This window comes from Hippichthys cyanospilos, chromosome 16 (assembly GCF_059441005.1).
Source record: "Hippichthys cyanospilos isolate Australia breed blue-spotted pipefish chromosome 16, RoL_Hcya_1.0, whole genome shotgun sequence".
In the NCBI taxonomy this organism is placed as follows: Eukaryota; Metazoa; Chordata; class Actinopteri; order Syngnathiformes; family Syngnathidae; genus Hippichthys; species Hippichthys cyanospilos.
Window position 1 is genome coordinate 7436208 of NC_142384.1, and position 26543 is coordinate 7462750.

At 41.4% G+C, this 26543-nt stretch overlaps 4 protein-coding genes and 1 long non-coding RNA gene across 7 annotated transcripts in view; 2 read left to right on the forward strand and 3 right to left on the reverse strand.

The window, feature by feature from the left end:
- Window positions 1-10207: 10207 nt before the first annotated feature.
- Window positions 10208-10952, reverse strand: LOC148410353 (uncharacterized). The gene is made up of 3 exons (XR_015868227.1): window positions 10795-10952; window positions 10551-10668; window positions 10208-10431 (listed from the first exon to the last, which is right to left on the reverse strand). It is a non-coding gene; the product is annotated as an uncharacterized LOC148410353 (long non-coding RNA).
- Window positions 10953-12786: 1834 nt separating this feature from the next.
- Window positions 12787-16506, reverse strand: LOC148410354 (frizzled-2-like). The gene has a single exon (XM_088436524.1). It carries the CDS (start codon window positions 16377-16379, stop codon window positions 14751-14753), a length of 1629 nt encoding a protein of 542 aa, XP_088292650.1. The 5' UTR covers window positions 16380-16506; the 3' UTR covers window positions 12787-14750.
- Window positions 16507-17452: 946 nt separating this feature from the next.
- meioc (meiosis specific with coiled-coil domain) lies at window positions 17453-24280 on the forward strand. The gene is made up of 8 exons (XM_088436522.1): window positions 17453-17533; window positions 17788-17872; window positions 19339-19484; window positions 19555-19665; window positions 20107-21397; window positions 22041-22178; window positions 22249-22420; window positions 22967-24280. Exons 2-8 carry the CDS (start codon window positions 17831-17833, stop codon window positions 23191-23193), a joined length of 2127 nt encoding a protein of 708 aa, XP_088292648.1. The 5' UTR covers window positions 17453-17533; window positions 17788-17830; the 3' UTR covers window positions 23194-24280.
- Window positions 24277-26028, reverse strand: ccdc43 (coiled-coil domain containing 43). The gene is made up of 5 exons (XM_088436525.1): window positions 25823-26028; window positions 25492-25588; window positions 25213-25348; window positions 25003-25058; window positions 24277-24672 (listed from the first exon to the last, which is right to left on the reverse strand). Exons 1-5 carry the CDS (start codon window positions 25994-25996, stop codon window positions 24485-24487), a joined length of 651 nt encoding a protein of 216 aa, XP_088292651.1. The 5' UTR covers window positions 25997-26028; the 3' UTR covers window positions 24277-24484.
- A 189-nt stretch (window positions 26029-26217) lies between these two features.
- Window positions 26218-26543, forward strand: part of LOC148410357 (uncharacterized) — a 171571-nt gene continuing 171245 nt past the window's right edge. For all 3 annotated transcript variants that reach the window (XR_015868141.1, XR_015868142.1, XR_015868143.1), the window contains exon 1: window positions 26218-26339. The gene's annotated coding sequence lies outside the window, so the exon portion shown is untranslated. The remainder of the gene's footprint in view (window positions 26340-26543) is intronic.

Here is a 26543-nt window from a genome sequence, read left to right on the forward strand (position 1 = left end):
CAAGCGCTGTGATTTGCAATTACCCCATCACGGCTGCTCCAGTGTCAACATGAATACGGGTCCAGATTGCGCCTGCAGATTTACACTGAAGAGGCAGGAAAGAATTTTCTCTGGAAACCAACATGACGACCTTTTAACCTTTGTCCACTTTTTTGTCCATTTTTTGGTCATTTTCTTTCACATCGTTCTTGCAGTATTTTAGCCAAGAGATGACAAACTCTTAGCTAGTGTGATAACTAAGCTGCCGTGCCGTGTTGCACTTTGACATGTTGACAGCATCCGGGTGAAATTTCAGCTCCTTTCTTTCAATGCTTTCCCTGTAATGTAAAAATCAAGGGATTGGACAAAATACCGCACAGGGTTAATGCGACATTTAAATGTGAGATTTTGGGGTGTGTTTGCAGTCAAAGCAAGATTGTGTGTAGTCATTGCATGCAAGGAAGAAGATGACTATCTCATTTCTTATCTGCATTTTTTTTTAATCGTTGCTGCAAAGTCCAGAAACAATGTGGGCAGTTTTGCTATCACACAGTTCATCATTTCATGGCGTGGAAATCGCTCATGCTTGAATTGCAGAGACTTATTTCCTCCTTTTATTGTTACTTAAGGGGGGGAATGAAAAGAAAGCATGCAGCCTTGAAAAAGGCCTTCACAACTTTTTTTTGTACGGAATCCTCAAAATGATCAAAGTTTGAAGCCAATGGAAGGAGAGCTTTGCAATTTTTCACGTATGTCCATCACACCTGCTTTCAATTTCACCGTATTCGGATGAATTCCATAGTAGGGTTTTCAAAGGAGATGCTACTGAATGGAAAATGACTGCTTCAACCCAAAATGGTCAACTTCCTGTTTAATTTCAGGAATGAGTTCTTGAGACTTTTTTATGGGTCTTGTGATAATAGACATGTCCACCTAATTTCATATTGGTGGAACTATTGTTGGGGTCTTTTAATTTTCAGAGATGTTACTGAATGAGAAATACCTCAAAATGGACGACTTCCTGTTTAATTTCAGGAATGGGTTTGTGTATTGTGATGATAGACATGTCCACCAAATTTCATATAAATTGGGTATCCAGTATTACCTAGTATTGGGGGCTATTTTTTCACATTTTCAACGGAGATGCTAATGAATGAGAATTGAATGGTTCAAACCAAAACAGCCAACTTCCTATTGAATTCAGGACATGTGTCTACTCAATAGAAAATGAAAACTTCATACCAAACCTCTTGACTTATTTCCTGCTGAATTTCACTCACAGACACCTAATTTTTTTGTGCAACCTATATTTATTGTTTTGTTGTGTTTTTTTTGGGGGGTGGGGGGTGGGGAGGGTGCATTTCCAGCCATCTTAATGTATAAGTGAAACAGGTGGCAATGACTATGTTTCCAACTTTCTGGTGATAGTGGGTGAGAAATGCTTCTGTCACGTCAAAATAGCTGACTTCCTGTTAAATTTGTGGGTCATTGAACCTTTTTTTGTGTATCCTGTTATGATCCACCCAACATCATGACGATTAGCAGAGTTATCGCAGAAAAAAAAACAAGACGAAAAAAAGACTTCCAGGCCTTGCTTCTCAATGAGCTACAGAGATGCAGCATCAGGACACCTAAAATTAATTTAATTGTCAATGACACTTCATGAGCAAACTGTACTATTGAGCAGCAGTGCCCTCTATCGTCTATTCACCTGCATTACAGCACAATCCAAGTAACTAGCAACAGGACACCATTTTTTTTTTTTTTTTCAACAGGACACAAAATGACTTCATGACTTTTAGCATGGGCATGACCAAGCTTGCAAGGGGCTGTGAAACTGCTGAACTTTGACCCGAATTCTGCTTGTCCCAGACATACGGAAACCAATGTCAGGGTGGCCTCCGGTCGTGGGCAGAGATGTGGGGAGTAGACAACATTGTTTTCGGAATACTTCATCCACAGTCTGAGTGAACTTTGAAAGGGAGCACCATGACAGGATAGAGAATTGTATTTAATTTTGAGGCCAAGTGAAGAAACTATGTTGCATTGAAGTTATTCTTGTCATCATGTTATGCCTATTTAAAACATGGATGATTTTTACTTTATCCTTTTTGCTGTGAACTAAAAATGTACAATCTCGTCTAAAAACAAATCTGAAAAAAAAATCCATCTTTACTCCCCCCATTGCACCTTTTTGTAAAATAATAATAAATAAATAAATAAATATGTTGTTATTGTATTAAAAGAATAGAATGGCTTTTTGTCGTTGTATATCGGGTATACAACAAAATCGAGAGCGCTGCTTCGATTGGTGCATCTTAACTATGTTCTTTTTTTTTTTTTTTTTTTTAATCTCCACAAACTGAAGGCTCAGGTCACAACCAATCACAGCTCAGCGTGCAATTGCCACATGACCCACAATAGAGCTGTGGTTGGTTGTTACCCGAACACACGTGGTCAATTTCAGTCAGTGGAAAGAAAACTGTGGTTTAAAAGTATTACTTGTACATAAAAATAATTCAGTTATCAATTGAACTATCGAACAATATTTTGTGTTTACTCCTGAAGTGGACTATCCCTTTAAACTCTTGTTTCGACTGCATAATAACAGCAGAGGGCGCTCTTCGCCATCACAACTGTGAGCCTTGTGACGTCAATAAACCTCGGGACAGAAGTAGGCTCCAAAACAACTGAAAGAAAACCTCTCCCAAGAAATTCTTATTTAGCAATCATCTCCTCGCGCTGCCAAAGTCTTTTAAATTGGCCTCAATTGCCACGCCGACTTTTGAGGTCCAAAAAAAAAAAAAAAATCCTACTCAAATTCAGTTTTGGAGACAAGATTGCCAAAACTCTTGGAACAAACTCATTAACAATTAATTGTTAATACTGTGTCGACTTTGAATTGTTCAAATCATGCCATTTTTTTCCATTACCAAAAAAAAAAAAAAAAAACAGTAGAGCTTTGCTCTTATAAAGAGTACGATCATTTTCACAATCTTTTATGTAAAAAAAAACAAAACAAAAAAAACAAAAAAGAACAAAACAAAAACAAACATAGAATAAAATAGATGTAATTAAATCATGGTATTGAAAACATGACCACACATGACCCCTCTTTACACCATTTCTTTCGCCTTGCGGCACATCCAACATGGCCGTCAGTGTGTGGGACACATCCAACATGGTGGTTAGCGTGCACTTATTCGCCTATACACGGGGTCACCGCTACGTCACTGCAATGCTGGTCTGCTATTGGTTGGTGTCATAACTCCCTAATATACTGGTCTACTATTGGTCGGCGCACAGGGTCACAAAGATGGCTGCCTAAAGACATGATCTCATTTGAGAGTGCTTTCAATGTGGTCATTATTGTGCATTGTAGTGCTTAATTCAAATTTTAATTGGTTAACCATGGGTCCCAAGATTGCTAGTGATGTTAGAGAGAGAAATAAAAAGATGATTTATATGGAAACGAAGCTGGAGATAATCAAGAAATACGAAGAAGGCTAAACTAGCCTAGCCTCTCACTAGGAAGTAGGGCCATAACAAGCTCCTCACATCAACCAAAGGTAAATAAATCCTTAGGTATATTTTTTATTTATGATGCTGTTTAATTGTATACATGTGTATTATATATATGTAGTGCTTAGTATACCCTTTTGATACCAATTTTTAATATGTATGTACAAATTTGATGTTTTTACCTGGGATTTTACATGCATTAGCTAATTGGATCACCCGCCATACGGCGAACCGCGGAACGGATTAATCTTGTTAACCAGGCGCCCGCTGTATTATCTTAGTTTGATCTCAACGCTATAGCATAGCCCAGCACTAAACATTTTTTTAAGTGGGGGGAGGGAGGGGGCACGTGTGCACCTTTGGGCTGGCTCCTGCTGTCAGGCCCACATGGAAGTGATTACATGAAATTACAGAGATCCGACAGAGCTGGAGAGCGCTCCTATAACCGCTCGCTCATTCATCTTGGACGTACACCCATCTCAGTGAGCAGCACAAGGCGCAAGCGAACACACACAGAGGTCCAGGAGAAGCACACACACGCACACACACACACACACCTTGCCCGAAGCTGTTCATTCCCCTCTTGGCTGTGTCGGGACAAGGCTGCAGTGTGCCTCCCTCCCCGCTGCCCTCTCTTTCTCTCTGCTGGACCGGGCCAGGGCTGTAAATTCCTTAGACAGGGCTGTTTAGAGGGCCTCCATTTAAACAGCGGGTTGGGAGTTGGTGGGGGTGGTGGGGGAGTGGAGGCCACGCTCGCCAAAGAGGAGCCTACTCAATAAGTCATCATCAAAGCCCCGGGCCCCGCAGACGCTCATGGGAGAGAAATTATAGTTGCACACCGGATTAGAGCATTTTTCTGCGTGTTCGTGTGTGTGTGGAGGGGGGGCGGGGGGGGGGGGGGGGGTACCTGATACACATATAGGTGTCCAAGCGGCAGCATGGACCAATAGGAATCAGGCTTACTGGAAGCTGGGAAGCAAATAAAGGAGTTAATGTTGCAAAAGTGACCACAGTTGGACTTGAATTGGATATGCATTAATGTTGTTTTTGTGTATTTGGAAGAAAGAAAAAGTTATGATAGTAAATATTCAATATTTTTCCGAGCCAACAATGTTGCACTTGACAAGTTGACATTTTTTGGGTGGAAAACTTTTTCAAGTGGAAAGTTTATTTTCATGAATAACCTAAACCAGCACTTTTTTGTAGCTGTAAATGTCTTTTTTTTCACCTAAACTTTCATCATGCCCTTTTGTGTAAAATAATTTCTGTGCAATTTTCAGGTCATTTTGTTATAAGTTTTTTTTTAAGATATAACTTTGCTATCATACATTCTGACTTTTTCAGGATGTTTTTTTTACCTTGAAAAATAAAACCATCATTGAAATCATATATGCAGCCACACTTTTTTTCTGGAGGGTGGTTACGGCCACGCCTGGCCCCCATGTTGCCACCACTTCCCCCTGAAATATTAAAATTATTTGTCCATCCTGTGAATTTCTTATTATTTGTAACATAAAACCCTTCCATTAAACAACCATTTTCTTTTCAATTTATTTTTAATATTCTTGTGATTTATATTTTGTTTTCCTTGGGACATTGTGTGTGTGTAATATTTTCGTTATATTACGACTGTAAAATGTACATTTTTTTCATGAATTATCTAAAGAAATTACTCTTTTTTTTATGTGTATATGTGTGTGTGTGTATATATATATATATATATATATATATATATATATATATATATATATATATATACTGTATATATATATATATATATATATATATATATATATATATATATATATATATATGGTGAATCCCAAATATTTGTGGCCCTGTTCCGCCCCCTAGCCCATCCCCTTGCACACCATTGAAGCATCAAAACTTTATTTCTATGAAAAAAAAAAGTTATTGTCATATTACTACTTTTCCCCAAAATTATTTCGTGACTTTTGCCCTTTTATGATCACTGCAGGAAGTCCCTCTCATAATTTTGTTTTGGCATATCCATTTTTTTTGTTTGTTTGTTTTTATGGGGCGTATCCAGCAGCAAAATGATTCCCTAAATATCACTACGGTAGCTGCTTGTTGTCTTAAGTGTGAACACATTTTGCCTCCTAAAAACAAACATTTCTGCCTAACCACGAGAGCTTTAATTGTCCAACACAATAACTCGCTGCCTCCTTGTCTGTTATCATTCGCTACCGAAGCTTTGGAGACAGTGGCGAGCATGTGTTCGCGCTGTGGTATCTGGTTGCACATTTACCATTCCATTGCCTGCATGCACACACACACACGCTCACACACAAACACTCCTCCCAATCAAGCCCATTATTATCCCAGGCATGCTCCAGGCTCCCAAAATATCTGTCAGACAGCTGTCGGCACCTCTCGGCTTAGCAGCTGGAGGGGCTCTTGAAGTCGTCCTTCTTCTTCTTGCCTGATAACACGCACCGCCTTCCCTTAAAGAGTCCGGGCCAGATACCCCCTCTGCCATTGCGAGACTGTACCCCCCTCCTGCAGCCCCTCTAATGGCCTCCCCCGAGCAGCCTACGAGCAATAAAATAGCAGACAAATGGTGTGCACAAGGCGTGAAAATGAGCCACCAGGAAAAGCAAAGCAAGGAGGAAAGGCCGGAGTGAAGCCACTCTCCAATTACTATTAAAGCTAAGGCGTGACCTACACGTTGATCTAATTATCAGGGCAATATGGCCGGAGGCTCGTCAATCCGATCAATCACCGTTTTGGTGATTTATGTTGGAGCATACCTGCAAATTCTTAAAGAAAATACCGGACTTCCTTTTGAATCAGTCATTTTAATTAAGCATTTTGTCCAATAGGGTATTATTTAATGCCAGTGGTGCAAAACTGGGCCACATCATTCTTAGACATGTACCTAATAATTCGGTGAATTTATTTAGCTTCGCAGGGGTTATAAAAAAAATCCCTCGCATTGTGAATTTGAAAAAAAACTCTTGTATTGGCCTTCATGAGACAATAACATGACAGAAGCAAATGAATTACATCAGAGAAGCTGAATAATAAATGTGTCAAAATCAAAACATACAGGTTTAGCCCAAATTAGCACGCACTGACGTCAAAGGCTGACGTTATTGTTGGCAAGCTGGCTCGAAATTGAAATCTGATTAAATAAACCTTCGCATTGCTAATATCGTTAAAGTTACATCAACCTGCTTTGCCAATTTTGATTAGACAGTCATGGCAGCACATTTGAGTCTGAAATTTTTTATTGTTGCGGGCTCAAAACTTGAGTAACTATGGGACGTGAAGCCAGAACCTCAGTAGGACCTTTGGCGTCACAAACAGAACATTTGAGTAAGCCTGATTTGTTCAAACTGGAACAGTAGGAACTGCGGCTGTTTAGGTCATTTTTTGCTGACTATACTGCCTTTGAAAATGAAGTTGTTAGCTCAGCCCAGGCGCTTTAGCTGCTAGTAGCTAGCTGCTAGCTACTAGCTGGTGACACCGGTTACCGGCTGCATAAAGTTAATGATCTTTGACAGTGTCATCTCAGTCTTTTTGAGCATTCTTCAATTACAATTGAGCATGATTTTGAAATCTGATATAAAGACCAATATCAAAATGAAATAAAGTAAGATATGCATTGGAATTATTCCACTTCTTATGAATTATTATAATGGTGTATCAGCGCCCTCTTTCTTTCATGTGGTTTTCATAAATAGCTGGGTGTGCTGCAACCACTGTCAGTTCATTCTCGGCGCTGTCATGGTGTGCTAATTAGCCCAAAATAATAACTTGACAGAATGTAAAGTTGTAAACAACAGAGAATATTAAAAACAATTGAGGTACTCAAATTTCCCAAAGACTCGTTTCCTCCCTAAATTGAAACAATTTATGTGAAATATTTGAACGAAGATGTCCATCAGTGTTTTGATCAAGAAGTCCTTGTTGACCCGCTGCCAGCGAGTGTCTATCCATCGCCTGGACGCCACAACGGCGCGTTATTTCGGTTGACCGCACATTTTGAACATTGCAAAAAGTGAGCTCTGTGCGGCTGTATCACAATCCTTCCTCGCGGTTAGAGTCTGGCGTCCAAGTCCAAAAAGTGATGCGCCAGCGTGCTGAGCTCAGCCCAATTCTCAACGGCGGCCATTGGAACGCGGCGAGTCGGTGGGGGTAGGGGGGGGGGTAAGAACATCCTGGACTTCCTTTGGAGATTTCAAGGGCGCGCGGGACGGATAGATGTGTTCTGGAAAATGTCGGCTGCTCCCCTATGGTTCATCATAATGTATGACTGCAACTAATCCAGAGTGCAGAGGTTGAGTTCTTCTTGGGCCCGTGCCAGGTCGTGATGAGAAACAGGCTCGGTTGCATGTCTGCAAGTTCCTCCCCTCGCTTTCGCTTTGTCTTCAAACCACCTTTTATACAAGCCCGATATTAGTGGGATAACCCAGTGCGTCCCCAAAGAGTTAGAACATGTGGCGCTTTCAGGCGAGGGCGCTCAGAACATGATCCCTCCTCTAAGAAGGCCTGCTTACATTAAGAGCAACATCACAATAAAGGTCTCCGGGCGCAATCTTCCGGCTTGTTGCTTCTTGCCCTCCAGCAAGCTAGCTAGCGCCACTTTAGCGTGCAAGGAGCCAAATTCAGAGACGCGGGAGACACACAAAAGGAGCGGGTGTCGACGGAAAAGTGAAGGCCGGGTGAATGATCCCGTCCGCATCATCATCATCGTCATCATCATCATCATCATCATCAACGACAACCCTGCAAGACGCCGCCAGACGGCAACCTGGATGAGTCAATGGCAAAGCATCTGATTCTGTTTCCAGATGTTTCAAGGTCTCACGCAATAACCTTTAGCTGAAATATCAACATCATCAGGAAGAATGCACGCCTATTTTCTCTTTTGGACGCACACAAAAGGATTCAAATGCGCTGGATTAGAAAGTCAACACAGGCCTGTTCAAATGCCAGGTTTGTCTGATGTGCAAAGGGGGGTAGTGGGGGGGATACGTTTAGCAAAAACACATTAAAGGGGCATTCAAGTCCCCTAAAATGGTTTTACCATATGTTCTGTGCAGTCCCATTAGTCTAAACTTGCTATTCTGATTAACTTTGCAGTTGTGAAATATGAATTAAACAGCAAAATACACCTTTTGTTCATCTCGGGGCGGCCATTTTGCCACATGTAACTCAGAAACTCTTTACTCATGTTGTAGCATTGGGCAGTCTAAGAACAGGTGTACAGTATTTTGTGTAGAGCACATTTTACTTCTAAAGGTCAAAAAAGAGTGCATTTACATTACCTTTGGATTTACTTTGAATATTTCACTCTCTTCTAAGAGTAAAATTTGTTCTACATTTTACATTTGGCTCCAGTCTAAACAGAAGTAAGTAAAGTTTAAAAGCAAAAGTTAAACTTTGATTTACTCTGAATGTTTTATATCCCCCTCCTTCCTCCAAAGGTAAAATAAATCTCATTCCACAAGTACTGAACCACAGGGGTTTAATATTGTGTTATGTTGTAATATCTCAATTTAAAGGTAGATGGCAGACTAGTGTAAGAGAGTAAAATATTCAGAGCAGTGTAAATAATGCTTTACTATTTTACTGTGTCAAAAAGAGACCAAATGTAAAATGTACTTTACAAAATGTGCTGTGTAAGAGCAGCTAAGGCATGTCTGCCATCTAGTGGTGAATGGTGATATTGCAACTTAGTTAACCCCTGCTGTTCAGTATTCGTGGTTTGGCATTCTTTCTTCTTTTGTTTCTTCTTTTGTTGGGGGGGGGCTTTTTTTCCTATTACTTTTTTTTCAGTTTTTTGTGGAAAATATATAATGCCATATAAAAATATTGTCAACGTCTACAGTTTAATACTCACAGATTAGCATTTCTAATTTTTCTGTGTTTTTTTGCATGCCCTCGCTCTAGGTATTTCCTTCCTGTTTTTCATGGAAAAAATATATTTTGATGTCAAAATGTCTTCTGGTATGGTCAAATCAAGAGCTAGTGAATCGGAACATAGCAACTTGTTGCCAAATTGTTTTATCATGACTCTTTTTCACTTTTCTTTTTTTTAAAGTTTTATAAAGATGTGCATTGTCTTTAGTGCAGTGCTTCTCAATTATATTTTGCAGAGCCTCCCTTGGGGGAAAAAAAAACCAAAACCTTTTGCACGCCAACACTCGCCGACGATTATAAATAAAATTATCTCTAAAATCTTTTCACATTGATAAAAGAAAAAAGTGATATATATTAACTTTCAACAGCTTTTAACTACTTTTTGTCCAGCTTTTATACAGGTTACAGTTTGGTCTAAATCTGGAAAAAAATGCATCAAAGTGCCTAAAATTAAAAAAAAAAAGATGGCAGTTTCTTTTTATTGCAATTAAAAAAAAAGCCTTTTCCCTGGGATCATATGACACCCCGCACCCCCACCCCACCCCACCCCAGGGGGGGGGCAATCCACTATTTGAGAAGAACTGCATTATTGGCGTAATTTTCCGAAAGATGAGCATGAAAGAAAGCTGTTGATGTAATGCAATGTATCTTCTGGCGTTGCTGAATAAAATAAGTTGAAATACCACTGCAAATGTTGTTCCAGCGTGCCAATGTTGTTCCAGCGTTTAATAAATCACTCACGATTTTCATGAAGTATGTTTTTTTTTTTTCAAATGCAAAAATGCCTTGGCTGGTTAGGGGGTACTTAGATGAAAAACATATTTCAAAAGCGGTGTATCATTGAAACACGGTTGAGCCTCTTTGGTCTTACCAGGCCACATTACGTTCATTCAGTTTGCATGAAAAAGGAAAAAGCTGGTATTTGAACCGGGGTGTGTTCTCCTCCGTCCACTGCAAACGCAGGTTTTCCATCAGGCTCTCCAAACCCTGAAACAATCCCTCTCGCCGTCCTCCCGGAGCCATTCTCCCTCGCTCGCCTCTCTGCTTGGGTGCAAAGCCAAACAAGCCAGCCATTAAGTTGAGTTAAGCGCAGGAAGTGAAGGGAGGCAGGGAAGGGGGAGGGGGAGTTGGGGCTTTGGGGGCCAGGCGGCAGTGTTTACAAGGAGCTAGTCAGGTTTCAGCAGCACTTTGAAGTGAGCAGCGCACTGGAGACTGTCTGTCACTGGAGGCCGAGGCCTAGCGCCGCTCCACTGACTCACTCACATTCCCTCCATTCATCTGAGCGGAGAGAGGAGGAAAGCAAGGAGGGGGAGGTGAGAGGGCTAGAATAGACAGCCAGAAAGACAGGCGCAGGTCGATTTATGTCTCGCCCCGCTACTCCACCCCTCCAGTATCTCTTCCTACCTTTCATCAACTCTAACCGCCTGTTGTTCAAGCCCATCTGTAGCCAAGCCCAGATAGAAGATAAGAACGCAAGAAAGACGCTCTTGTCCGGCAGGTCATAGGAGACCGCATAGAAACTCTCCGGGCTCCCGGTAAACTAATATGATTACATGCGCGCACACAATGGTACGTTTGGAGCCCCGTAGCTTCTCTGCCTGCGAGGCGAGGGGGGATCAGCTTCCCGCCTCTCCCTCCCCAGCAACCAAATACATGCGCGCACACATACGCACACACCCATGGCCTTCATGACATCAGCGCAGGGATGCATCCATTGGAGCCGAGTAGCACAGCTTGGGGGATTCCAGCTTGGCAGCCGAGAAGTAACGCTGAAACCACCTTGTTTTTTTTCTTTCTTTTTCTACTCCCTCCAACAAACAGGCAGGCGGGAACAGTTTCACGCCTATCCGATGGCGCAGGCGTTTCTCGCCAGATGATCCCCGTGTTGTTTTAACCGCGGCCTCTCGAACAAAAGGGGGTGTTTTTTTTTTCTTTTCTTTTTTTTTTTTTTTGCACTTGGTGGTGCTATGTGTGAGGCGGGCCACCATTTGGAGAGGTCACATTCTCACAGATTGCAAGATCATTCACAACCACCTTTTGCGGGGGGAAAAAAAATGGCAATGCGCAGAAATGTTTTGGTTTGTAGGCCTCTTTTTGTGCCTAAAACCCCACAAATTGTTGTCCACAAAAATTCAAATGAAAAACAAAACAGTCAGCTCTTTGGATGAGTATTCAGTTAAGCTAATAATAGATGCTAATATTACAGACATAGCTAACCGCATAATAGCTAATACCTAGCATGAGAATGATCACATATTTCTACTTTAACTTGTTGTTTATTTTATTTTAGTGTTATTATAAAGTAAATCACTTCCATTACATTTGAAAACTTATAAAATGTTGTTATTACGGGTCATGGAGACCCTTTTGCAGGAACACTTTGGTTTGTGATTGCCATTAACCTCATTTCATGTCTAAAACCTCCAAAATGTTGTCCACAAAAGTTCAAACAAAAACAAAACAGTCAGCTTCTTGGATGAGGCTTTAGTTAAGCTAAGAATAGATGCTAATGTTAAAACCATAGCAAACAGCGTAATGGGTTATGACTAGCATGAAAATTACCATGTTTTTCGACTTTAAAGAGTGTTTTTAATTTATTGTAGTTTTATTATACAGTATACAGAAATAAATACCTTCATTGTTATGAAACCTAAAAATATTGTCATTACAGATCATAGAGACCAATTCGCAGGAAGGTTTTGTAATTGCCACTGGCCTCATTTAATGTCTAAAACCCTAAAAAGTTGTCTGCAAAAAGTCACAACAAAAAAAGACAACAGTCCACTCCTTGAATGAGATAAGAATAGACGCTAACATTAAAAACGTCGCTAACAACATAATGGATTATGACTTGCATGAAAATGACCACATGACTTTGACTTTAAAGGGTTGTTTTAGTTTATTTTAGTAATATTTTGCAGTAAGTAACTTATTTTCATTGTGATGACGAAACGGAAAAATATTGTACCGTTATTACAGATCATGGAGACCAATTCGCAGGAACGTTTTGGTTTGTGATTGCCATAGGCCCCGTTTTATGTCCAAAACCCCCCAAATCTTGTCCACAAAAAGTAAACTTAAAACAACACTCAGCTCACACATAGTCAGCCCCTTGGATGAGTCTTTAGTTAAGCTAAGAATAGACGCTAACATTAAAAACGTAGCTTTCCAGAAAAATGGCAAATGGATAGCATGAAAGTGATCAATTTTTCTACTTTAAAGAGTGCCTTGTTTTATTTTTATTACACAGTAATGAACTTTTCTTCATGGTTTTGACCGGACTTAAAATTATTGTACACTTATTAAATTTCATGGAAACTCAAGCCTTTCTGTGAAAACAAAATGGCCACCTTTTGGATTTATCAGTGTGTGGAGGAACAGATTCTCCATAAAACATTCAGTTTGACAAGTAGGTGTTTAATCTCCACATTTAAATTGGCACATATTTTTGGTTTGACATGATCTCGGGAAAATTTTGTAAGAAACTGTACAAAATGTTTACATGTATCAAGCAGACTACAAGTTCTCCACAAATACGGCTGAGATGATGTAAGGAAATGTTACGATAGCGGTTAGCACTTAGTCGATTTTCTTCTTTTCAACATCCTGCTGAATTTAAATGCCAACTTTTACAATTCTAAAAACGTATAGTTTATATACACGTGACAAGATCCTAACTATAAGATGTCAAGCATTCATACGTTTTGTTTAGCAGTGCCAGCAGCTGATACTTATTGCCTTACAATATTTTCAAAACATTACAACAATGAAAGATTCTTAATTGTGTTGTCATCACATCGATGTTTTTATCATGTATGACTGTGAGGCATAACGCTTTTTAAGTAGACCGCAAGAAGGCATGTCGTGCCACGTTCAATGTCCGCCTCACATAATGCGGCTAAATGACGCTTCCTGTCCGCCCGCATTCAAAATCCTAGATGAGATCTCCAATTTGTGATGTTGTTCTGTTTTGGAAAGAACAAACACCTCCCAGGATGCCAAGAGAAATACAAACAGGAAAATAGGAAGTATGAATGCGTGACATCAAGTGAGCAATTTCTATCAGCAATCTTTGTGACCCAATTTTTCTTGATATAAAATAAAATATGATCATGTTAGTTTTATAATGATCGAAAGTATTTAGTAGCTTCTATATGAAGTGACTACAAACAGGAGTAAAGTGGGTCGTTTGTACATTTTGCTGAATGAAATTGAAATTATTTAACAACAATCTTGAGTTTTTTTTTTTCTTTACAAACAAACATTCATCATGAATGAGGCTCAAACTATAGTAGATTTAATTGAGGTGGATTTTTTTCCATGTAGACCCCAGTAGTCTAAACACAGCATTCTGTTTTGCGTTTGTGGAATATGAATTAAGCAGTAAAATCAGCCTGGGTTTTTTTTTTTTTTTTTACATGCAAAAGGGGCGGCCATTTTGAAAATTGAACTTAAGTTGTAGAGGGCTCAGTTTGCTAAAATCTCATGACCAGATTCTGAAAATGGGGGACATCATGCCTGCAGCTTTGTCAACGGCGGCCATTTTGGCCATTGGTCATTAGGTAGCCCCCTCAGCAATTGTGGTGTAATTTTCATCTGTTCCGAGATGAATCAAAATGCTGTGTTTAGATAAATGGCCCGGATAGAATACTGTATTTTTAACTTCCTTACAGGGACACTGTGTAAGATTTTGACAGTTTTTTACAGCGGACAACAGGAGGTGCTGCATTTACCTTGTCCGTAGCTATAACAAACATGGCCGCTTCCGGAAAAGTGCCCTCCCCCATGTAATGTAATTCAATAATAACTAGACCTATGATAATATTTAAAACATACTGATGGTCATTAGGAACACGTTTATTTGCAGGTTTTTGACATTTCTAATCATTTAATTTGTTCCTTTTTATTGAAAAACTTTCTAAATCTTACACAGTGTCCCTTTAAAAAAAGTTAACGCACCTATTTGGCTTTGTTGCAGTGCAAAAAAAGAAGCAGATGAACTGAAAGTTAAGCAGAAGTATTATTTTTAAATACAAATATATACTTTAAACTTTTTACAATTACTATTTACACTTGGATTTAATTACACGTGAAATGCTCAAAGTGCTCCTGTCCTGGCTGCCGAATCACGGAACCAAGGAGGAGGAGGTGAGCGTTTCGACACATGGCGACGTCGGCCATGTTTGTTTAGTCAGGCTGTCCCGCTCGGGCTTCGTTAATCCAGCTCGTCGCTCGGTCCAAACCCTTTTTAGTTGGGAATGCCAAAGAACGTGCCCGCCCTCCCTCCCTCCTCGCCCCAGCACAGCCTCCACGGAAATCACAAATCAATGGGTCCAAGAGCTTGCGGCGGGCCCTTCATCCTACACGGTGGTCTCTCCGTGTTTGCCGTTTGTCAGCCGGGTGTAAAACTTGTGCCAGGAGTGCAGCGTTTTCCCGGACCAGATCCAGAAACCCGAGGTGATGCCCACAATGAGCGTCATCAGGTACTTGATCATGTAGACGGTGAAGTCGGGCGTCATGCGGGGCCCCGTCTGCGCCGGGCACGGGATGGCCAGGCTGCGGCAGCTGTGGCTGACCCAACTGCGCTCCCAGTGCGGGCGGAAGGCCTGCTCGTAGAAGAAGCAGGCGATGACGATGGTGGCGGGCACGGTGTAGAGCACGCTGAAGACGCCGATGCGCACCATGAGGCGCTCCAGCTTCTCCGTTTTGGTGCCGTCGTGCTTCATGATGGTGCGGATGCGGAAGAGCGAGACGAAGCCAGCCAGGAGGAAGGAGGTCCCGATGAAGAGGTAGATGAAAAGCGGCGCCAGGACGAAACCTCGCAGGGGGTCCAGGTTGCTGAGGCTGACGAAGCACACGCCGCTCAGCACGTCGCCCTCGATCTGCCCGATGGCCAGGATGCTGATAGTTTTGACGGCCGGCACCGCCCAGGCCGCCAGGTGGAAGTACTGGGAGTGGGCCTCGATGGCCTCGTGGCCCCACTTCATCCCGGCCGCCAGGAACCAGGTGAGGGACAGGATGACCCACCAGATGGAGCTGGCCATACTGAAGAAGTAGAGCATCATGAAGAGGATGGTGCAGCCTTCCTTCTTGGTACCTTGGACGATGGTCTTGTAGCCGTCCGGGTTGAAGCTCTCGTTGCACACCACTTTGTCCCCCAGGAAGAAGCCGGCGATGTAAGCGATGGAAACCATGGTGTAGCAGCCCGACAGGAAGATGATGGGCCTCTCGGGGTACCTGAAGCGCTGCATGTCCACTAAATATGTGGTGACCGTGAATAAGGTGGACGCGCAGCACAGGACGGACCAGACCAGAATCCAGATGCGTGAGAAATGGATCTCCTTGTCGGTGAAGAACATGTACCCGCCGCCCCGAGCCGGCTCGCATGGAGCGGCGCAGTCCTTCTCCTTCAAAAACATGTAGTTCAAGTAGGGGGGCACCACCAAGGCGGTCGGGCAACGGAAGGGCCTCTCGGTCCCCCCCGAGACGACTTGGGTGCCAGGGATGGGCAAGGGCGGGACGGTGGCGGCGGAGGAATCATTTTGTCCCACGCAGATCTGTCCATCTCCCAGCACGGGGAAGTTCTCGCAGCGGAGCCGGTCGGGCCACTGAAAGCCGAACTTGTTCATGAGGGCCTCGCAGCCCTGCTTGGCCCTCTCGCAGATGGATCTGCAAGGCGGGATGGCCTTCTCCAGGACGGTGCAAACCGGTGCATACATGGAGCACAGGAAGAATTTCAACTCAGGGGAGCATTGGACCTTCACCAACGGGTAGAATTGGTGCACCTCCAGACCTGCATCCTCCTGATTGTAGTGGCCCACTAAATTAGGCATGATGGTTTGGTTGTAGGCGATGTCCGTGCACAGGGGTATGGAGATCGGTTGGCAGAATCCATGCTCCGGGATGACAATTCCGTTGTCTCCTTGGTACTGAGCTGATATCACCACAGGCAGAAAGAGAAGGACTGACAAAGTCCCACACAAAATCATCTTGGCAATTTGGAAGACAGCAGAGAATTCAATGAAAAGCCTGTTGAACAAGCCTCATCAAGCAGGCTAAGTGATAGAAAAGGTTGTATGGGATGATCGTACAACGCGAGCCTCGTCCTCTTTGTGCTTGCTCTTCACTTAGGAGTGCTGCTGGCTAACTTTTCTTTTCCCAAACTTCTATTCACTCACCCCTGTCGAGTGACTTTCATGACAAGTTACGTATCTGGTTCTGACGTTCAAAATAAAGGCGCAGTGGTTGCTAACGCTAAAAAGAGGCATGTTTTGCATTTGGTGCGACAAAAATAAACACCACAATTCTTTCTGTGGCTAATAGAATCTACTATAGCGATTTATTGCCATTAAAAAGTAACTTTGAGCTGGCTAAAACCACGTCTTCGGAGTTTGCCAAAGGGTCTGCTTTTTATTTTGAAAGGCTTTACGGGAACAGAAAGCGTTTTCATCGAACTTGAACAACAGCTGGCTTCCCAAACGTAACCAGACCTACGAGTTTGCCTGTGCGTGGATGAGGAGGTGGAGGTCCCCATCTAGTGTTCACATCAAGTTTACCGGCCACATCACCAACAGTTGAGTAAGCGTTTGAAAATATTGACATTTTAATTAAAGTATTACTCAAAGCCCTCTGGAAATTGCACAATAACTAGGAAAAACAAAGAATAGACATCCCGTTCAATACATCTGCAATGCCATAATCGGAATATACTTTGAATGCATTTCCTTTCCTTTAAGTTCTTAAAACATACAAAACAACTGGGGTATTTCCAGCTCGCAAGAAAGAATGATACATTTTTGATATACCGAAGTTAAAATGTGATACACTGCTATGCAGTTTTCCTGTGCGTTTACCTTTATGTTATTATTGGCGTTGTAAACATTTGGAATTTTGTTGTTAGAAGGTAATAACTAAAAATAAATTCACGTTGCAAATGAAAATTATAAAATTATTATTATATACTATACAATAACCCGATGATGGTATAATTACTAACGTGTTAATTTCAGCTTTATTTTAATTGGACGTCAGGTCAAGGCTTGACCAATGAGCAAGAAGACTCGTTACCGGGTCGGAGTTACTACGCAGGGTTATTTTAATTTTACGACATCTCAATAAATGACAGAATAACAGATTTGTCGAGGTAAGTTCACTCAAGATTGGTTAAAAACCGTCATTTTTTTTTTTTGCGTTGTTAGACGTTTCTAGTATGGTAAGAAAATTGATAGCCAACATAGGATCATCACTTTTGTAAGTAGCCAAAAAGTCAGCCAAAATGGCTGGCCTAGCTTAAGTCGTCGTCGTGTAATTAAAATGATACGACTGTGCCAAACCCAACTATGATGTTGACAGTGTGTACTTAGTTAATAACTATTATTGCGTGTTCCGACTCATTAGGATAATCATAAAGAGTCAATTTCCAGGGCGGTCCCGTTTCCAAATGGCATCTGACGAGGCTTTCTTCTCTTCCTTTTACGGTCAGGTAAGATTTCACAGGTAACGTGCATACTTAAAACTCCAATGACGTTGTTACTAGATAACATTTGTTTTTGTTTTTTCAAAAGTCCAACATTTTTGGCTTAGAACCCAACAGAACTGTGAAATAGTAAAGAAAAAAAAGTCTGGCTTTATTGAAAAAAAAAAGAATCTGTTTATTATATAAGTGTTTATAGTGTCAAATGGTCGAACATTGTGAAATGCACATTTCGTAATGTTTAAGGCATCTCAAACTTTTTTGTGTAACAGACATGCATATTCTTTTCGTTGGCCGGTGAAACATATTAACTATCTTAAAATAGACCCCTCAAGAATAAGGAAAATGGTATTCATCCACTTTTTTTAGCCGTTTGACCTCACTAAGGTCGTGGGCTTGCTGGTGCCTAGCCGAGCTGTTTTTTGGACAGTAGGTGGGGTAAACCCAGAACAATTGCGAGGCATCTAGAAGCGAATGACCATTGGCACTCTTAAATGTATATGTACCATGTATATGTACCATAGATGATTTTGGGAATGTTGGAGGAAACTAAAGTATCCTGAGATAACACTGGCATTCATGCTGAGAACATGCGAACGCCACAAAGGAAGGCTACAGCTGTAATCAAACCCATAACCTCTGCATGTGAAGCAGACCTGCTTATAGGTCTGCCACCATGCTGAATAAGCTTAAAAATGTAAATGTAAAAAAATATATATTTTAAGTTATAATCATACCTACCGTGTTAACGTCATTGCTACTTGCAAATATGCGTTCTCATATTCAGAAGATACGATTGATCGCTGCTTTGATTGAGTGGTTTAATGACTTTAGTAATGGCTAAACTGACAGCTAATGTTTACTCATTTAGGCTGTTCATCCTGTATTCGCATTTTCATTCGTTTCATTTCATCACTCGGGTGCTACTTCAAATTATTTTTGTTTGTTCTTTGACACACCTACACAACAGCTTCTTTCTCTATTTTCTCACCGGCGCTCTTGAAATACGGTCACACGAAAAAAAAAAATCTTCAGAAGACAACCAAGTCATCATGGTTAGCCATCAGCTGCGTGTTTAGCTGTACATTTGGTTTCGGTTAGGTTAACTATTATGTTCTGTTGAGATCTTCATCTTTCATTTACTGGCGGATTCTGTTTACTTCAACTTACAAACAAGACGTTGGACTGATTGACCGAAGTCAAGCACATTTCCGCACAGCCCGTCATAGCACAATTCTCAATCATATTATCACCCAGCTCAAGCAATTATCACCCATCAGAAGGTAATCGACCATGTGGGAGTGATGAGGAGATTGACGTATATGCTCATTTTATTGGCTCGGTTTCATTGTGTGGCCACGTCACAAACGGGCCACGAACCAGTGGTTGGGGACCCCTGCTTTAAGGGTTGACCACTCCATTACCATCATCATTATTGTAGAGTGTTGTCAGTTTCTCTTTTTTTCTTATTTCAGGCAAGTGTCAGTGGCAATGGTGGAAATACATCAGTTTCCAAGTCACCAGGTTTTCGTCCTCCAGAAGAGTTCAAGCTCTGGTCTCCCAGTGGTCACAATGATCCCTATGACTTCAATAGTTGTGCACTGAACAGCATAAGAAGCAGGTATTATGCTTTACATGTTCAAAAAAATATATCAGGTCTTTTTATGACTAAATCTTTTCTTCCTATAAAGAAAAAACAATGAAAATAATAACGTTGAGGAGGAGGAAGAGGATTTGCAGTATTTAGTGTCCAGTATTTTGGATGAAGATGATGATATTCAGAGTGGATTCTACAAGAAGGGGTATGTAATTTACTTTAAATCAGGCATGTTCAAAGTCCAGCTTGAGGGCTTAATGCGACCCATGTTCAAATTTCCGCAGCCTCTAGTATTGGAGGCATTTTTTTTAAAGTAAATTCACCATTCTTCTGCAATATTCATGCCTTCCTTCTGCTCCTGCACTTGCCCTCCCACCCAAACCAGGAGTCTATCAGGTTATGTGAAACTTAATGACAGCCAATCAGTGTCAACTTTTCCATCTCCAAAAACTGAAGCACAAGAAACCTGATGCATAAAAAAGGGATCTAATCAAAATACAGACACATATATTTAGAGAGTAAAAATGAAATTACGTGATTAAAAAATAATGCATCAGCTATGACTGTCATTAATTGGTCACAATGAATCTGTTAATCTGATACCTGTCTTAAATGATAACCTGTGTCAAATTCTGATTCCTTGTAGAAACCCATCTATTGCCAATGGTGTTTGGTGTCCTAAGATTTCAAGAGAGGACTATTTGCATTATTCTCAACCCAAGGAGCCACTTCCTAACAATGATCCAAGGGAAGCTTTTGTTCAATATCAAGCGATACCGATAAATGAGCAGTTCCCTCAGGAGCTCAGTGGCATTTCTCCTAACCCGCACCGGAAAATAACTGTTTCTAATGGAGATCGCGATAGCTACAGGAGCCACTCAAAGAAATTTCCACCATTTTTTCCCATTCCCAATACGGCGAACCACTTCCCATCACAGACACCGGAGAGCAACTATGACCAGTCAACTGACTTGCACCCGGCAAATCATCGCCCCATCGTCGACGTCCCTCAAATCAGTGATGTTTTTCAGCTCCTAAACGAGAGCCGACCATTTTTTGATCACGAGAGCACGACGAGTACAAAGACCATTACGAATAATGAGCAGGACGTGCCGGAACACATGAATCAACTGGTTAGTGGTTTGCGATCTTTCTGGGCTGATGAGTCTAATCAAGGACGGTATGGACGTTTTCCAAACATCGCAAGAAAGACAGAATACCCTGAAGACAGCATACCTGAGCAATGGAAATTCCCCAGCCAGTCAATGCCAATGCTTAGCAAAAAACAGCTGCAGGGGGAATTTGGGGGCCGAAATGTCAGACCAGCATTTAAGCAGAATGGATTTCAAGAAATGTCAACGCTCGGCAATGAAAATGCTGAATATAATCCCGTTTCAGTGTTTTTAAATCCACACAACCATTTCCAGAATATATATACAAATAAGACCCAGTGCTCCAGTCCCTGCTTCAAGCGGAGGCAGCACAAGATAAAATCACTGATGCAGAAAGAAAAGTCTGGCTTCACTGAAGAGAGGCCGCAAACGGCTGCTCGTGTGGCGGAGACGCACAGGGGACCACACAATGCCCCCCTGGGCGGCATGGAGAGACTTAATGGAGAAAACATGCAGCCGTTTATACGTCCCGCTAATGTCAACGCTATCCCCAAAAGGTTCACCCAGCCGCCCATCAGGTGTCAGAAAGACCCCACGCCTCACGGAAACGGTTCTCCTGCTGGGATGGCCGTAAACGGAACCGTGGAGTTGTGCGGTCATGTCAAGGGCTCAGTGGTTCACAATGGAATTAGCGCTCGCAAAGACAGCGGCTCAGCTTTGGAAGTTTCACAACAAAAGAATCCAGACGGACTTGTCGTACAGTTTTACCTCTGCTTGGATCAATGCTCTGAACAGCTAGGCTACCTGGAAGGGGAAAGGAAGAAGGTAGGCTTGCAGATAATTGGGAGGGGGTTTCGGGCAAAACCTCTTTATTTTCTCTGTAGAAATATAGTAAATAGTAAAGTTAAAGTCAAGCGAAAAATCTCCTTTTGATATGTTCTGTGCATCCCCATCAGTCCAACCACAACGTTCAGATTACTATTGCATTTGTGGAATATGAATGAAGCAGCAAAATCCACCTGTTTTGAATCCATCAATGGAGCGCTGGCATTTGGACACTTGATGTGTTTAAGTGACAAAAGGCCGCTTCCAGAGAGAGATAAAAACAGGTGGATATTGCTGTAATTACACCTTTTTCAGAAGTAAAACGTTCATATTTTGTCTATAGTTAATTAGATAATTGAATCATGTTTCATGCACAATTAATACTTTAAAATCCCACTTTCTGCTGACTGATTACATCACATGTGCTCGAGCCTCAGGAAACAACCAATCACAGCTCAGCTTGTGAAAATGAGCAAACCCAGAAAACTGGTGAGCCATTAGGTTCCACCAGCAAAAATTTCATTTGGCAGAAAAATGTATTTTTTAATGTATTAATTGTACATGGAAAAATAATTTAGCTATCAAATTGATTACTAAAAGTGACTTTCATCACTTTCTTCTTCCTCCTGGCTCTTCATTTCAGATTGGTGTCATCCTAGCCAAGACATTTCCAGGCGAATGGACATTGCCATCACTGCCACAGCCACTCCCACCCGGACTTCCACTCCAAACCACCAGACTTGACCGTCTCATCAATTATCAGAAGAGAGAACTGACCAACGTGAGATACTACGTCAGCTGTCAGATCCCAAAACAACAGATTTTTGCGTGTTATGTCCGATGCTTTGCAGGTGGAGTTCCTTTTGGACAAAATGGAGTCTGTGTGCAATGTACCTCTCCATGCTAACATTCGCCTGGCACTGAAAAATCATCACGAGGCTTTATCTCACGTCCAGGCAAAACGCATTGAAGAGCTTGCCAACGCCGATCAGTGGCGTGGAGCGCCAAGCGCTGACGATCACGGTAACTTGATCTACAGCGGTACACCTACTTACGAACGTCACGGCTTATGAAAAATTCAGGTTATGAAACACCTCTTTAGAAAAACATTGTCTTGTTACAAAGAAAAATTCAGGATGCGAAAGGTGACAATTTTTGCTGCATAACGAGACACCAGCCGCATAAGTTCACCACTTAGAACTAACAAACATAAAATTGACATTAGCTATGACTAACAGTGTACATAGTCACTTAAAAACGCATATATACCAATTTGGGCTGCTGTTAACAAACTGGTGAATACTTAATCTTGTATTAATTATTATACACACTGACCTTAAATAAGATTATTATCTATAAAGACTGCATAAGTATACCTAATACTGTATCCCTTTTAACATTGTCACAAGAGAACAAGCAGTATAAAATTCTTTCAACAACTGTCAACTCAAAATATCAAAAATATATATATCATTGCTTCTGTGGAGTTCTAAATGATGCATAGATCCCTGGAAATGTAAAATAAAAAAGTACAAATAAAATGACTTTGAAATGCCGCCTTCTTCCTAGACGCAGTGCTGTGGGGCGTAGTCCTTAAGAATCTCACTCAGACCACCAGGAGGCTTCGCACGGATCTCTGGTGCGCTCTCCAGATGACTATGCTCACCCTCATAAGGTTGGAGGACCGCCCCAACCCCGACAAGGAATTTCGGAAAGCCTTCTGGTGCTCTCTCGCGATGAACGCCCCCATTTCAGATAGGAACCCCGAGGAGCACCCCAACGCAAACAGGGAATAAATACACACAAACAGCTTGTCATTTTCTTACATCAGCTAGCAGTTAATGTGCAGTCCAGTTAAGAGGCATTCAAAACATTGACCAAATCAGAACTCTCCAAAAAGCTCCAATTTTTGATCCAGCAGTGCATGAGATTTGCTTATTCTTAAAAGGATACTAAACTTATCTTGCCAACTTCAGAACAAAAAGTTTTTTACAACGTTTTGTTTACAATTAGATAATTATTTATCATGTGCAATTAATACCTTCTCCATTTTTCCACTTGCCTTCAACTGAAAATGACATCACATGCACTCAGGTAACGACCGAACACAGCTCGCCTCTTTTCTGGGTTTGGGTCACGGGGACGTTTGTAATATCGTTTTCAGTCAACGGCAAGCAACAAAAACGTTTTTTTCAAGGTGTTAATTGTACATTAAAACTAATTTAGTTGACAAATTGGTTAGGCAAAAAAAACAACTTAAAATAATAAAATAACTTAAAAATGGCTGAATAAGTTTTAATACCCCTTCAGGATATCTTAGGTCGAGTTGTGTATCGACTATTCAACATCTTTAATCAAGGACCCTTTCTAAAGCAACCTGAATTTATCGATCTTTAAATGAACTATTTATGCAAACGAGTTCTTTAAAAGTATTTATTGGTTTGTTCACCCTCAACCATTAGTCCTAAAACATATTAGAATCATTTGTAATTACTGGACCCAGTCTTTTCTAAATTACGCAGGTATTCTGCAGTTTTGCTTTAGTTGATTTTTTAAAAATTAAATTTAATTGGCTATTAAAAGTAATTCCAATTACTGTTACCGTCATCCCTAATCAGTGTACTTTCACAAAGCCAGTCGGAGACATGCAGCATGTTAATGTTTTCTGAACATTGTTGAAATCTACTAAGAAAATGTTTTATCCTTTGCAGTCTTAAAGTTGTTCTGTTTGCCAAGGAAACTTGTTGCGTTCACATTTCATACGAGCTAGCTTTATTCGGATCGTTCTGGTCCTTGTGTTTACAAGCATAATGGTTCTAAAGTGGTTGTCGGGTTTTTGCATTTGTACAACTGAAGCATATAAAATAAAGATAACTGCAATCACTCCAAAAAGTTTTATTTTCAAAACACAGAATTTTAAAACAGAAGTGTTTGTTCTCAGTCTCTTTCCCATCTTTTTTTTTTTTTAATCATAGCATGTAATTAGACTCAAAACTTTTGAAAACAAATCTGTTTAATACATTTCATGCCCCCCCCAACCCCCAACACACACACACACACACACATGAATGTCCTTTCTCCTGCTTTTTATCTTTTGCGTTCTCCCTTCTGTGTGCGCTTCTTCTCCTTCTCCTTCCTGTCTTGTTTGGCCAGTTTGTCCTTCTCCCGCTGCATCTTGTCCATTTCCTTCTTCTTCTGGGCGTCTTCGCGAGCCTGTTCCCTCTTTTGCTTTTGTCTGTTCAGGACCTCCTCCACATTGGTGTTCTTGAACATGGCTGATGCCCCAAATGGAGGTCAAGGATAGAACGGGTGGCAGGAAGACACATTATCGCCCTGAAACACAACTTACTCATTTGTGTCTACGGTCGTGTCCATTTTGTCTCATCGGAAAAGTTAATTGGACTCTACTTGAACATTTCAGACACAATTGTAAAGGCCAGGATGTCCTCTAGTCACGTGACTCAAAAGTGTCAAAAAACCTCAACTGTCCACTAAAATAGACAAAAATAGATAGGATGGGTCTCACGAGAATGAAGCGAACTATATCCTGCCACAACGCATACAAAAATATTCAGTTTTCAAGACATCATCACAGAAATGGATACACTTGTCTGGTCCGGGCATGACATTCCCATTAGGTGATTCCTCTTCTTCGTCTTCAGTTTTTTTAGTCAAGGGAAGGAAATCTTGAAATTTGCCTTTACAATTCACAGTAAACATGTAAATCAGCAAATGTAGCAGTGACTTTCGTCACCAAGATTTAAGCCCAGAAATGTGACAGAACTCTTAGTAATTAGTAGCAAAATGAAGGATATTCCTCTTCGTCTGTTACGTTGGCGTACTGCGCCAGGAGGGCTTCTTTGCGTTTCTTGGACTCCTCCGACACTTCCTTCTGCTTCACCACAATCTGAGCCTGCTTCTCAATCATACTGGCGATGGCCTGGACCTCAACTTGGTTGGAGATAAAAAGCAGTCATGTTACTCTCATTGAACGTGGTTGAGACTCATTTAAAACTTGAACTAATCCATCCTTTTGTTTATGTTGCATCTTTTTGAGAAGCTTTATTACTATGCACACAGTATTTACAAATTACCATCTCCAGCATCCCGCTTGTTGGCCGAGCGGTTGCAGAACTCAGTCCATTGTTTAATGATCTGCTGGCAGACATCTTCCAGCGTGTCCTCTTCATCCTTCATATTATAGCACAGTGAGAACACAACGATTTCAGCTCAACAACAAGGCAACATCGCAGGATCACGTCTGATCAGAAGATTTTTACAATCCACGCCCGTGTGGTTTGTGGCTCATAGCTAAGGAATCTCTTGTGTAACCGTGACGAGTTCCATAAATAACAACAAACCTCGATCGAGCGAAGAAAACAGCTGTCATGTTGGCTACGTGCGACATGCGGGCGGATAGCTCACCAAAAATGCCGATAATATCCCTTGAAGCGCGTCTCTTTTCTCCTCGTCGCTCTCCTCTTCTTGTAGCACGCTCAAAATGTAGGCGCCGTACACCTCGCGATCCACTTCCAACGCGTCCAGCCGCTCATTCAGCCAACTTTCAAACTCCCCGGCGTCTGCCACGGGGGCGGCCATCTTGGCTCTTCGGGGTCCTACCACCGGCACGTGACTGTCCTTCGCTGTGCCTGTAAGAAAACACTCGCGAAATTACGTGGTTTGTAGTATAGTACAGTAATACAATTAAGAAGCGTGCGTTACCACAGAAAGATTGGATTGAATCCACCATTGTTAATGGAGTATATGCATTTTTTTTTGCGTTTTATTGACGACCTGCTCTACACTTCAGTCCGGTAGGTGGCGACAAGGCACCAAGAGTTAGTTTGCCAAGCGCCAATTTAATTTCACAGAAAGAAGAACTCCTTTGGGTGCTTTATTTCATCAGCAATCATCAACGTTGATTTCTTTGCAACATAAGCAGGTAAAGTCACCTTGTATAATACCACCAATGCAAATAAGAACATTCACACTGACGACATTTTATTGTGTATTTATCATGTTTTGAGCGATGCAGCTGCTGCAAAACGAGGGAGCAGGTGCGTTATTTGCACACTTGTAATTGCCCAGCATTGACAGAAGCATCAAAACAAAACAACATAATTGGTGATACGATTTTTTTTCTCAA

Coding starts and splice junctions, on each gene's coding strand:
- ccdc43 (XM_088436525.1), bottom strand. CDS start 25,996: ATGGCCGCCCCCGTGGCAGACGCCGGGGAGTTTGAAAGTTGGCTGAAT. Junction 25,589..25,822: donor GGATATTATCGGCATTTTTG/GTGAGCTATCCG, acceptor TATAATATGAAG/GATGAAGAGGACACGCTGGA. Junction 25,059..25,212: donor AACGTAACAGACGAAGAGGA/ATATCCTTCATT, acceptor GACTAAAAAAAC/TGAAGACGAAGAAGAGGAAT.
- meioc (XM_088436522.1), top strand. CDS start 17,831: ATGGCATCTGACGAGGCTTTCTTCTCTTCCTTTTACGGTCAG. Junction 17,873..19,338: donor TCTCTTCCTTTTACGGTCAG/GTAAGATTTCAC, acceptor TTCTTATTTCAG/GCAAGTGTCAGTGGCAATGG. Junction 19,666..20,106: donor AGTGGATTCTACAAGAAGGG/GTATGTAATTTA, acceptor GATTCCTTGTAG/AAACCCATCTATTGCCAATG.
- LOC148410354 (XM_088436524.1), bottom strand. CDS start 16,379: ATGATTTTGTGTGGGACTTTGTCAGTCCTTCTCTTTCTGCCTGTGGTG.